This window comes from Manacus vitellinus, unplaced genomic scaffold (genome assembly GCF_001715985.3).
Source record: "Manacus vitellinus isolate BGI_N305 unplaced genomic scaffold, ASM171598v3 scaffold_19_pilon, whole genome shotgun sequence".
In the NCBI taxonomy this organism is placed as follows: domain Eukaryota; kingdom Metazoa; phylum Chordata; class Aves; order Passeriformes; family Pipridae; genus Manacus; species Manacus vitellinus.
Window position 1 is genome coordinate 9,180,157 of NW_021939395.1, and position 13,231 is coordinate 9,193,387.

General features: G+C 40.7%; 1 protein-coding gene across 1 annotated transcript; it reads left to right on the forward strand.

Annotated features, from left to right (window-relative positions):
• Positions 1–309: 309 nt before the first annotated feature.
• On the forward strand, positions 310–12,493 carry FAM199X (family with sequence similarity 199, X-linked). Its single transcript, XM_018070737.2, has 6 exons — positions 310–521; positions 3,276–3,495; positions 5,126–5,275; positions 5,591–5,752; positions 6,792–7,052; positions 7,944–12,493. Exons 1-6 carry the CDS (start codon positions 334–336, stop codon positions 8,112–8,114), a joined length of 1,152 nt encoding a protein of 383 aa, XP_017926226.1. The 5' UTR covers positions 310–333; the 3' UTR covers positions 8,115–12,493.
• The last annotated feature ends 738 nt before the right edge of the window (positions 12,494–13,231 follow it).

Below are 13,231 nucleotides of genomic sequence, written 5' to 3' on the forward strand. Positions count from 1 at the left end.
TTGAGGACCGCCGAGAACGTGTCCTTGCCCAGGTCCTGCGGGCCCGGGCCCATGGCCTCCACCTCGGCGGGCACCCGCGGGCCCAGGAAACCCGCGGGCCGCCACCGCCCTCGGCGAGCCCGTGGCCCACACGGCCGCCATGGCCCCGCCGTGCGGGCCTCCCGCCGCGGGGGCGCTGCGCCGCCGCCGGGGCGGAAGGAGCCGCGCCGCGACAGCGCGGCGCGTCCCGGGACCGGCCGCTGATGGCGCCGCCGCCGCCGGGTGCCTGAGGCGCTCCCGCCGCCTGCCCCAGGCGTCCCCGCCGCCTCCCGAGCCGCCCCCGCGCCCACCGCCATGACCGAGGAGCCGTACGAGAAGTTCCTGGCCCCCGAGGAGCCGTGCCCGCTGCTCTCGCACCAGCACCCGCCGCGCGGCGGCAGCTTGAGCCTGAGCGAGGAGGGCTGCCTGGACGTCAGCGATTTCGGCTGCCAGCTCTCGTCCTGCCACCGCACCGACCCGCTGCACCGCTTCCACTCCAACAGGTGCGCCCGGGGGGTGCTGAGGGGCCCCAGGGCGGCTGCTGTCCCCGGGCAGGGCCGAGCATCTTTGCCTCGCTCCCCTGCCCGGTGCGAGCCGGGTGTGACCGGGCTGAGGGTGCTCCGCACGCCCTGCTGGGGTACCCTGAGCTTGGCTTAGTCGGGGTTCGGCTCGTCACGTTACACCTATCGATGTGAGCTGGGTCGTTCTTTAAAGATGTGTTTGTTCGTAGGATGACAGACTGGTTTGGGTTGGAAGGGACCCTAAAGATCATGTAGTTCCAACCCCCCTGCCTTGGGCAGGGATACTTTGCACTGAGCCAGGTTGCTCCGAATCTCGTTCCCTTCCAAATGTCTTATTTTTTGAGATTTTTGGTAATTTTTGAGCGCTGCAGGATGGTCAGCTGCAGAGTGGTGTGTTTATAAGAGTTAAAAGCAGGCCTTGCATGGACACCAGGCAAACCTGTAGAGGTTCAGAATGAGTCAGGCAGCTTGGTGACTGCACCGACTCCCGCAGAAACATTTCAATCCCATGCTACTAATGATCGTCAAATTATTCAGCCTGTAGTTTGTAGAAATGTTCTATTCAAAAAGTGCATATACAACTCTACAAAGAAATTCCAAAAGTGAAAATCACAGTTTTCCTAAGAACGTAATTCTGCTACTGCGTATAATTAAACTTGAATATGGCAATAGCTTTTTTTTTGAGAACAGTCTGTGAGATTTCAGTCACGAACATATGTGTGGGATAGTTCTAGTTCCTGTTCCAGACTTGCAAGATACTTTTACTGATTATTAGTGTTTCTACTACACCATTATGAAGAGTGAATAATGAGGTAGTCTTTTAGTTGAATTTGTATGAAATCATGGAAATTGCACTTTAAAAGTATCGTTCACAAGGGCAAACTCTTAATTATAGATTCTTAAATGATTCAACACAAACAACCTTAATCAAATATGATACATTTCTCATGATAGGGTTCTTAAATCATAAAACACAATTGTGGCATGAGCAGTAAGAAATATTCTTAGCATATCTGTAAGATAAATGTTTGATAACTGTTTTGTGAGTTTCTCTTTGTGTTGCTTTTCACTTCCCAAGTGTGTTACTTAGGTTTGCTCATTTTACAAATGCAGGGTTGTAACTCAGGCATCTTGAGGGGCTATCTCACTTCTTTGGGCAAGGACACACACTCATTAAGCCATTGCAGATGCACAGCTCAATCTGTGCTGTTTGCATAATATTACGAGTAATTGTAATGTAGTTCCCGCTTGTTGTTAGTCCAGTTCACCCCAGCAAGCCCAGCAGACCCCCCTGGGTGTGAGAAGGTGAGGGTTGTCTGCCTGTACCTGGAGTATCTGCACAGTGGGGTGGTGGTAGAGCCCCTGCACCTCACCCTTTGTTTTGATAGGTCTGGAAACTTTGTCCACTCTGTCTTTCCTTTCGTCAATATTTCATGAATTCTGTAACTGTAGTCATGTTGAGAAGTGTGCTGTGTCACCACACCCGTGCTCTGCTCCGTACCAATGGACTGCCCTGCCCACAAAAGTCTGAACCGGTGAAACACTGCACGTCTGTAAGGGATCCAGAAAGGGAGGGAGAGCAGGATCTCCTGAATCTGCTAAATGAGAAGTTTTGGAAATGTCTTTAACATTGGATAAATTCAGTGCTGGCCAAGTAGATGTGGGAGTGAATCCATCACAAACATATTTAGCCAACCTGGTATGCAGCTTAAATAATGACAGTGAGGACCAGCCCTTCAGGGTGATGAGATTGCTTGGCTTTTGCAGTTGGATGGAAGAAGAGTGTTTTTCTAGTTAGCCAGGCTGAAGTGGACAGGCTGATGGAAAGGAGTTGATTGTGTGGGTTTGTGTGGTGCATTTTAGAAGCCCTTTTCAAGTTGTTTTGGCCATATTGCAGTGCTGTGCTGACTCATATTTGTCTCGACCTACTTTTCACCAATATGTAAAATAAATCCAGATTTGGAGACTGATTTCATGAGCTTGTTAAATTCTGACTTACTCTCATTAGAGCAAAAAACCTGTTCTGTGAAAATTGAGTTCTCAATAGCTTTCCTTTAGCAACAGCATTAACTAGCTTTATAAATGAAATAATGAGGTGGAAAAAGTATTTAGTTTTGGCGTGGTAACATTTTCACACAGGTCATTTTCCCATCTTGCACTGTTTTATTCCAATAGCATGTCCAATGTTTTTGACATTCAGAGTTGTGAATAATGAATCCATAATGTGTTTCCTTATTAAGCCTCAGTTTTGTGGGGGATTATCAGCCTAGAATTTCTTTTTGACTTCTATTTATCCTGATGTCTGATTGATTAACTTCTTAGTTCTGCTTATTTCAATTTACGTGACAGTTTAAATATCCAAACATATGGAAAATTTTATTTTTAGATCAGTGTATTTTAGAAATTCAACCAACAGCAAAAAGAAGCAATTCACATACTAGAGGAGTCATGGCTCTGGGGTGGAAAGTGATAATATATTAAAATAAAGATATAATTATACTAACTATGTGTGGATTTTTACCTGGCCATTTTTGGCCTTGGGTTCCCTTGGTGTTGTTTATGGACCTTAAAAAATATTTTAAACTAGAATACTTCAATTTCCATAATTATAACTTCAGTAAAATCCAGGTATAATGCAAGCAAAGTGAAGATAGTTTTAAAAGGCTTAAAAGAATTTTTCAGGGCCACTTGATGCCAACATTTGCTGCTTTCTAATTGTTTTGTCGTGTTTTGCAGGTGGAACTTGACATCCTGTGGAACCAGCGTCGCCAGCTCAGAGTGCAGTGAGGAGCTGTTCTCATCGGTCTCTGTTGGTGATCAGGATGACTGTTACTCTCTGTTGGATGACCAGGAGTTCACCTCTTTTGATTTGTTCCCCGAGGGCAGTGTCTGCAGTGATGTCTCTTCTTCTATCAGCACATACTGGGATTGGTCAGACAGTGAGTTTGAATGGCAGGTAAACTAGTTCCACTGTAAATGTAAAATTTTGTGTAGACTGTTATGTGCTGGGTTTAGTTGTAGTTGAAAAGCTGTCAGATAGAACAGAATATCCTGAGTTGGAAGGGACCCACAAGGATCATCGAAATCCACTCCTGGCCCTGCACAGGACAGCCCCAGGAATCCCACCATGTGTCTGAGAGCGTTGCCCAAATGCTCCTTGAGCTCTGTCAGAGTTGATGCTGTGACCACTGCCCTGGGGAGCCTGTTCCAGTGCCCAACCACCCTCTAGATGAAGAACCTTTTCCTGATACCCAACCTAAATCTCCCCTGACACAACTTCAGACCATTCCCTTGGATCTTGTCACTGGTCACCATAGAGAAGAATCAGTGCCTACCCCTCCTCTTCCCCTTGTGAGGAAGCTGCAGACAGCTGTGATATCTCCCCACAGTCTCTTCTTCTCCAGGCTGAACAGACCAAATGACCTTCTCAGCATTTGTTTCTTTGTAACTACTCAGCATGGGAGCACATACCTGAATCTTGAGTGATAAAGAAATGCTTTGTTTAGTTTTATTCCAGCCTTTTTAATCTGGAGGAGTGAGTGAAGGTCATACTTTTAAATTTTGTTGTAAAGTTCAGTCAAAGCATGTAGAGTCCTAAGGGCATTATAAGAACTGAAAACTAAGGCGGCTCAGATCCTGTTCCAGAAGATGCAAATAAACTCAAGACGTGCTCTGAGATTAGCTCCGAATTTCTGACTGGTTTAGTCTAACTGCAGGTCTCTATTTATTGCAGAAGTTACAAGTGCACGTGTATAATGTGTATAATGCAGCCTGTAGGAATGACTCAGGTTGGATCCCAAAGATTCAGAGCTTCACTGAGCTGTGAAATTTTAATTGCCTGATAAACTTGGCAATTGTTTTGAAAAGAAGTAATTTCTTAAGCCTTAGTTAGCTAACAGCATGTTTGACTGGTAACTAGCTTTTTTATCACTCTTTACTTTTTAAAACAAACTTTTCTTAAGAGACATACTTGATTGGACTTGTAAAATTTTGGAAAGACTTTTTTGCAGCTCTTTATGGTGTTATCTGGCAGAATCTGAGCATGAGTAATCCAACTGTCCCACTTCAACTGGAAGTGCATTCAGAAATCATGTGTCAGTTGTATAAATGAAGCTATCTGAAGTTCTGCAGTTGCTTCCAGGCAAATGACAGTAATTTTAATTGAATATTCTTGTGTAATTATGGGGTGTGGCATGAATTACAGACCGACTTTGAAATTATATTCCTTAAACTAGACTTATGCTTTGAAATGGGGGGTTTAGATTTAAGTTTGGATTGTAATGGACAATTCCCACTGATGGAAAAGGGAAGTAATTGAAATGTCACACCATTCTGCTGTTTTCTTATATGCAATTTTTTAAAAAGATTTGATAAGTAGAGAATAGTATGAATCGAGTTTGCTGCACTTGTTGTTTGTAGGAAGATTCAAGGGAGTTATGAGTAATTACAAAGAAGTTGTCAGAGTGCAGAGATAATCGATGCTTTGCTAATTTGACAGTATGTTTTGAATGGTTAATAGTGTTAGAGTGATTTACAGTCTGCCTACTGTACTCTAAAGCTTTGTTCCTTCTCTTGCATGTTACAAGTTGCCTGGCAGCGACATTACCAGTGGGAGTGATGTGCTTTCTGATGTTATACCTAGTATTCCGAGCTCTCCCTGTCTGCTTCCGAAAAAGAAAAACAAGCACAGGAATCTTGATGAACTTCCATGGAGCGCAATGACAAATGATGAACAGGTGACTTTTTTTCCTGTGTGAGAACTGCAATGTACAGAAGAACTTTCCATTAAAAGATACAACTTAAATGCCATCCTGATTGCTGTAGGTATAAATGCAGACCTATACAGGACTGCTTGATTCTCAAAACTAAATCTTGTCCTTTGGGTCTGTAAGAGGCAGTTTAATGCCTACTCAGGTTTTCACCCTGAGTTTTTAAGGATACTCAAGGCTAGAATATTTGAGCATGCTTTATCCTGTTGGTCCTTCCTTTTTTCTGTCTCTCATTTAGAATCAATGATACTTTAAAATGACCTGCCTCTCTTTGGATCCTAGGTTGAATATATTGAATATTTGAGTCGCAAAGTCAGTACAGAAATGGGCCTTCGAGAGCAACTTGATATTATTAAAATTATTGATCCTACTGCTCAGATCTCACCTACAGATAGTGAATTCATTATTGAATTGAACTGTCTCACAGATGAAAAACTGAAACAGGTGAGTTAAAGTTTGTACATTTGACTTTGGGGTTTCAGCATCTGATATGTCTTGGAAAATCGTATGGACTTGTGATCAATTTTTATACCTAATCATTAGATATAGAGATATACACTAGAGCACAATGTTGTCAGTGAGGGAAACCTTTATATGAGACTGTGACTGTACATTCTCAGTATGTGTTAAGCCTAAGCTGGTGAGTGTGTACTATAGACCTGGTGCTGCTTATGGCAGTGTACCTCACCTCATGGCCATCAGCTAGCTGAGGATCTTCATTTGCTCACTGAATATGAACTAGCATTTAAAACTCTAAAAGATTGGGATTGGTTGGGGAAGACCATAAATTTCATGTAGAAAGGGAGATAAAAACACATTTTAAAGATGTAACGGAATAGGAATTATAACAAAGAAGGGTACCTGACTGGTAGGGTAGATACATCCCACTACTTAGTCTTTGTACTATTGTGATGTGTTGTTGGGAAGAGATGTGGTGTCCAAACAAGCTGAATTCCTCAGTGTTACTCTGATTGTGATGAAAGTGAAGATTGAAACTGGAAAACATTCACTGCTTTTATGGGCTTGGCCTATTTCATGTTTCAAACATTTTTTAAGTATCATCTTACAGTAGAAAAGTACTGCTTTATTTACACCCATTTTTGTTTGAGTATACCTAGCAAAATAAAGGGGTTTGATACATTAAGTAAACAGCTTAGTTCAGCTGAACTTGACTGATGTTCCTTTTTGGTGTTGAAATAATAACTAATGTAGTAGCAAACTCAAGGAGCAGGAGAGGAGAAAAAACCCCAAACCTTGCTACTTATTTTCGTTCCTTCTGTAGTGAAGCTAATTTTAACTTAGTTCTCTGGGTGACTGCCAGATGGCTTGGGATTTAAGCAGGCGCAGCAAAATATTTTAAAAGTCTGACTGAATTGATCTAATAACTTGATCATTAATAGGCAAATTGTTTTTTTCCATGGAAAGGAGCATCTCAGTGCAGTGTTTATCAAGCCTTAGCCATTTTGCTGCCTCTGTTCTACAGGTGAGGAACTACATCAAGGAACACGGGCCTCGTCAGCGGTCAGCAAGGGAGAGCTGGAAGAGGAGCAGCTACAGCTGTGCAAGTACCAGTGGTGTGAGCGGTGCCAGTGCCAGCAGCAGCAGTGCCAGCATGGTCAGCTCAGCCAGCAGCAGCGGCTCCAGCGTCGCCAACTCCGCCTCAAACTCGAGTGCCAACATGAGTCGAGCGCACAGCGATAGTAACCTGTCCTCGAGTGCTGCAGAGAGGATCCGGGATTCAAAAGTAAAGTTTCTAATTATGTAAATCTGCACTAAGCTGTCTTAACTCTTTAAGCTTGCTTATGTGATCTTACCTGGGATGTTTGTCCTGAAGGAACACAGTTAGTGACTGAGTTACTTAGATAGACTGTTTGGTGCGACATGATCACGAGGAGTTAAAACTCGTGCTCTTGCCATAATTTCTCTTCTAAGAGAAAGCCTGATGTTTGTAGCAGATTTTTAATTCCTTTTGTTTAGAGTAATGTGAGTGGGCTTGAGTAAGGGCTTATGCATCTAACTTAAAAACACACAGTTTTAAAAAAATAATTATTTAAGATTGATCACCCTAATCTAGGCATAATTTCTGGATAGTAAAGACCATCTTGGTTGTGTTTTGTTTTTCTTTTGTGTTTTTTTTTTTCCAACTAAAAGTTTCATCAGGCTTTTTGAATCTTCTTCAGTTTATTCTTCCATGTCTCATGAGATTACGTGGTGAGGAGAGACCCACTGAAGCGTGTTCCATTTAAAGTAGGACTGTGGCACTTGTCGTGTCTCCATAATTTCAGTTTCAGGGGTGGAGGAGAGGAGCAGTTCTTCCTTGCTCTTCAACATCTTGGGTTTGTTAATGTAAGACTGTAGCATTTCCCCAGCAGTAAAGATTCCTTCAATCAAAAATTCGACTGTGCAACATCACAGGGTAATGTTGTGCCTCATAATTCAGATATGGTAATTGGGTCTTGATATTTAATATCAGATACAATTTTGGATGACTGTTTGCACCACCTCTAAGAATTCATATTAGCTATTTTTCAGAGCAGTTGTTATTTTAGAGGTTAATTTATATTTTCCAGCTTTAGAAGTGTTTTCTAATCTACAGAACAAAATCTTACATTTTGTCTCTTCTTTATTTTGACAGAAACGTTCCAAGCAACGGAAACTACAGCAAAAGGCCTTACGGAAGAGACAGCTGAAGGAGCAGAGACAAGCTCGTAAAGAAAGACTGAGTGGATTGTTTCTTAATGAAGAAGTGCTCTCTTTAAAAGTGACTGAGGAGGACCATGAAGGAGATGTGGATGTTTTAATGTGACAGGGGTGAATTTATCAGTGTTCTTTCTAAGCCTTAAATGTATTATCCTTATTGTTTACATACATTTCCTGACCAAATTTTGATTAGTGTTAACAATATAAACCAGATCTTTTCTCAAGTGTAATTTTGCTAAGAAGGTCTAAGTATTGAGTAACTTCAGCTTTTTGAGAGTAATTTTACAACAAAGAATTCAGAAACTTAACTGTCTTCTGAAAAGCTGCTCAGTAAATACAATTTTAAGGAAATGGAACTTGGCTAATATGCTAACTTAACTTACAAGATTTAAGTCTAGGGGTGCTCTTGGATGACACAAAGCATGCATTACTATGCTTCAGCTTCTTTGTTTTTTACAACTTAGAGTTAGTATTCCACTTGACTTGTTCTGTCTTCCTTTCCCATTATTAGGAAGATTGTTTAGCATGAGGAAAAATCTTTCTATTCTGTGGGGCTTTCTTCAGTCTTGCTCTTGAATTGTACGAAATCAAAGTGCTGTCATAAATTCTTTTCTAAAAGTTGTGATTTAACTCAAACTACACAGAAAACAAGAAGCAGGACTTCTAATGCAGGGAATCTGTAACAAATACTGCCTAATAATGTAGTTCTTAGGAAGCAACTAGAATTAAAAAAAACCCCAAGAAGTGCAGGCTTAGTCTTCAGAAGCTGCTCAATATCTTAGGATGATCACTAATGGTTGACCAGTACATCCCTTCTATTTCTATGAAAAGATTACAATAAAAATGTCTTTATGCATTGAAAGTACACTAATCTGCAGTTAAGTTGTCTAGGACACTACTTAACAGTAGTTAAGAACTCTACTGGAAACAGAAGTGCAAACAAGTGGCACACAGCTTCAGTGGTTTTCTTCCCCAGAAGCACATCTAAATAGATTCATGTTGTTTACAGGAGAATTTAAATTAATGCAGCTGTGCTTTTTAGTGGTATGTTTAGCTGAGGGTGTCTTCTGTGTGGGTTGTTGCACCATGACATGTATCAGAATCTCCTTTTGTTGTCTATTGGCTTTTGAAATTTCTGTTGGTAAGAATATGAGGTAAAATTGTGGCTTTCAGGTAGGGAAGTAAAAGTAGTTTTAACCTGTTTCCTAATTTTGACCATCTTTAAGGTGACTTTTGTCTCTATTTTGGAATTACTTTTTACAGAACTCCTTCCCCCCTGCTGAGATAAAAATAATACTTCTAAATTTTAATGTGAAACTTAAAAGATTATGAAAGTATTTTTGAATTCTGAATTTAGTAATTTTTTATTATTTTGATGCTTCATTGCTTTAATTTTGCTCTTGAATTAAGGAGTTTGGCAGTTTAGTGTGGCCACAGGTGTCTGTAATTGCACGATGTAGCCCAGTCCTGCAGAATTGCATGGTCAGCTTTAGGACTACTGACATTAATTTTGCATGTCCTGCACAGACTTATTAGCCCTGACAGGAGAAGTGTTTTTCTTTCAGAAGTGGCATTCCTTGTAGACTCAAACTGACCAGTAAAATATCTGAACAATGCCCTCTGAAAGAGTCCATGGTCAAACTAGTATGTGTGACTTTATTCACTCTTACTGCTGCTGTACAACAGGTACCCAGACTTGTCCACTCACTGATTAAAAGCCATGTAATGTCATTTTAAGCTCAAGTATTAGCTATCCCATATGGCCAGTTATTTGGCCACTAACCACAAGTGTCTGTTACCTCTCAGTATTTCCTTGAAAGGCAAAATTTAATTGCTGTCAATTCAGCTAATTTCAGGGTGCAGTTTTAAACTCTTGCGTGGTAATGGACGAATTCATCATGAAATATTTCACCGTGTGTACACTGTCGCAGTTCAGTACAACTTTTATTTTCTGCAGTGTCTTTGTAATGTGGTTGCATTTTTTTTTCTGAAGAAAAATGCACACGATACTGTAGAGAATGGAAACTCTGAAGTGAATTGTAAGAAAGGTGCAATATCTCAGTGTGGTGGAGCATGAAAGTGTGTAACTTTTTTCTGTTTCAACAGTTCTTCAGAGTTTAAAATGCCTCAGGTTTTGTTGAGAGAAGACACCCTCATTTTGATGAGGTACAGTTCGTTTTGGTCACCTGTCTACTAGTTTCCAGGGATCATGAAATGAGGAGGGTAGTATTTCCACCTTGATCTTAGGTTGAGCATGTAAGTATAAATTAATCCAAGTGATTAAATGGGTCCAGTTTCTTGTCACATTGGATGAAAAGGTCCTGGGTACCACAATAGCTGATAGTGGTGTGTTGTCTCCAGCAGGTACTTCAATCACTTGTGTGACAGTAGAAATGAAAGAAGAGAGTGGATTTCCAGGGATTCCATGGTAGTAATTTATAGCTTTGTGATCTCATAGACCCAGGATGCTTATAACATAAGAATACAAAGCTCTGAATGTTCTGGTAAGAATGCAGAGTAACATCTTGCCTGAATGTTCTTTGCCAAGTACTCAGAGATATAATGTTGTCTTTGATCTCAGAGAATCAGGCCTGAAGTAGCTGTGGGATTCAAGAGTTCTCACATTTGAGTTTTTTTCCCTTTTGTTTTCTCATCCTCCATAGTTCTAGTGACATGCTCAATTTGTGCTGGGGGAGGTTTTTGGTCAGAATCCTGTTTTTCCCTGCTTTGTGCTCTGTGCTTACCCAGGAGGACCCTGCCCCTGGAGGTGTTTAAAAGACACTTAAATGTGGCACTTAAGGGCGTGGTTTAGTGGTGGACTTGGCAGTGTTAGATTTAGAGTTGGAATCGATGATCTTAAAAGGTCTTTTCCAATCTAAATGATTCTATGAATTTATGTTAAATACCCATGGCATTAGTCAAACAGTTGGAATTTTAGTTAAACCCGGTCTTGCCAATTTAAGTGTTGGCCATTGTGGCTACAGCTGTAGATTACTGGGTTCAGGTGAAGAGTAACAGACTGCTAAAATAATGCATTCTCTTATTAGTATGTTTGTTTTTTTTTTTTAAATCAAATCTCTGCTTTTTATTCACAGAGCACAAATGTCAAGCTTAAAAGTAACATAGAGGCACACAGGAAAAAGCTCAGAGTTCTATGGTTCCATGGTACTGAAGCTGTGTATGTAGGAGCTTTGTACCCACTGCAATATGAATGTAATTAATTTACACTCTGTAAAGGTAACGGTTTGCTTCCATGGTAACTTTTTCTCTATAAAGGCTTAGAAGGAGCACTGAAAGTTTGATTGCAATAAGACTGTAAACAGTAGAGAACATTCTTTTCTAATATGATTTTAAATATGAGGAAGAAAGCTGCCTGACAAACCTGGTTGATTTCTGTGTGTGTATCTAATGTCATCTTTTGTCTCTGTTAAGATATCTATTTTTCTTTATCTGGGAAGCTGATAAAAAGATGCTTACAGTATGCTCAGTATGGGGTGCTTACTTGAAAGAGCAAGAAAATTCTTTGCAAGACTTTCCTGGGCCTAAATTTTGGTTCTCCTGTTGTGGTTTGAAACCTGTGAAGATCATTCTCTGGAGGGAAAAACCCAAACCAACCTGCTTGAACTTAAGTACATGCATTTACATCAGAATGCATATACAATATAGAAACATATAAAAATGACAGTATTTACTGTTCATCTATGCTGAATGGCCTGAAGCCATTTCTTTTCTCTTAACACTCTTTCAACTTTGAAATCAGCTGATGCATTGGTCTATAAATATTAATAAACCCAACTGTTTTGGGAGCTCTTACAGTTCATTCTTATTAGCCAGATTTTCATGGCAATTGTTGTTAGATTTATTGGTTTAATATTCTTAAGCTTACTGATCTTGCAGTTCTTGAGCATAGAAAAGTCAACATGCAGTTGTCCATTTAAGGATTGCAAAGATAGTTTATTAATCTGTCAGGGGCACATCCTAGTAATATTCAAAGCTTGTATATTTTGACTATTAACTCTGATGAATCGTATTTGCATTCTCTCTCATCTGGCTAACTTTAAAACATTTCCAAATGACAAATAAATTCTTCAGTGTAAAAAAAAAATTGTAATATTGAAGCCTTGAATATAGTTCATAACCAAAGCAAGGGGAAAGTGGGGGGTCTGATTTTTTTTTTGTCTTTTTTTAGGGGGAGAGGTGAGGGTATATATTAGAGTATATGGTATTGCTTAAATTGATCCCCCCCCCGGTTCTCTGCTAATTGTAATGCTAAAATGCACTTTTGTATAGAAAACTGTTCTCTGTACATTCTGTATCTACTTTACACAATGTTTATAGAGATTTTTCTGAAGTTGTGAAGGATTTACTGAAAGCTCTGATGCTGTTGACTTCAGGATTTCCTTGTATTTGAAAATAGTTATGTGCATATTAAAGTACAGGTTGGAATTAAAATTGATGACATATAGCAAAGATATTCTGATGAAACTATGTGGTATCTTCTTCAGAGCAGGGGGATTTATATACAGGGCCAGCAGAGTCACTGTTCAGGCAGAAAGTACAAATAAAGTGGCACATCTTATTGGTTCTTAGTGGCAGAAAGCAGACTGGTCCCTCCTTAACCCAGAGGCATTTGTTATCCACAAAATCTGACAAGAATCGTGTCATAGGGCAACAATTCATTGTTGTGAATGATATAACCCAAGGTCATATACTTGAAGCTGCCTGTCCTTAGTTTTGGTCTCTGTGTGAGAGGATTTTTCCTATATATGCTCTATCCTGTGTAGCTGTGGGCACAGACAGTCTAATCACTGTTGTTACCAGCAGGAACTGAACCTGCTGCTGTCACCCTCAGTACCCACAGCCATCAAACCACCACCTGTCCTGAGATGTTTGAAATCCCTTATAAGACTTACAGGCTGCCAACCTGCCATGCTTTTACAGTTCACCATGCAGGCACCTGTGTGTCACTGCTGTAAATCCAGGTCTCATTTGCCATGGCAGAAGTGGGTGTGTGTGGGGATGCCAGAAGCTGCAGTGATGCACACCAGGACATGCAGCACCAGCAAGGACATGTCAGTGACAATGGCTTTGCCACCAGCATTTGAGTGGACTAGAGTGAGGACACTTGCCAGCCTGTGTAATCTGTGCCCCTGAACCAAATTTGCCTTCTGCAATACTAAAGTTTCAAGTGTAATATAACAAAAACTCCTTTTTCCCCTTGGA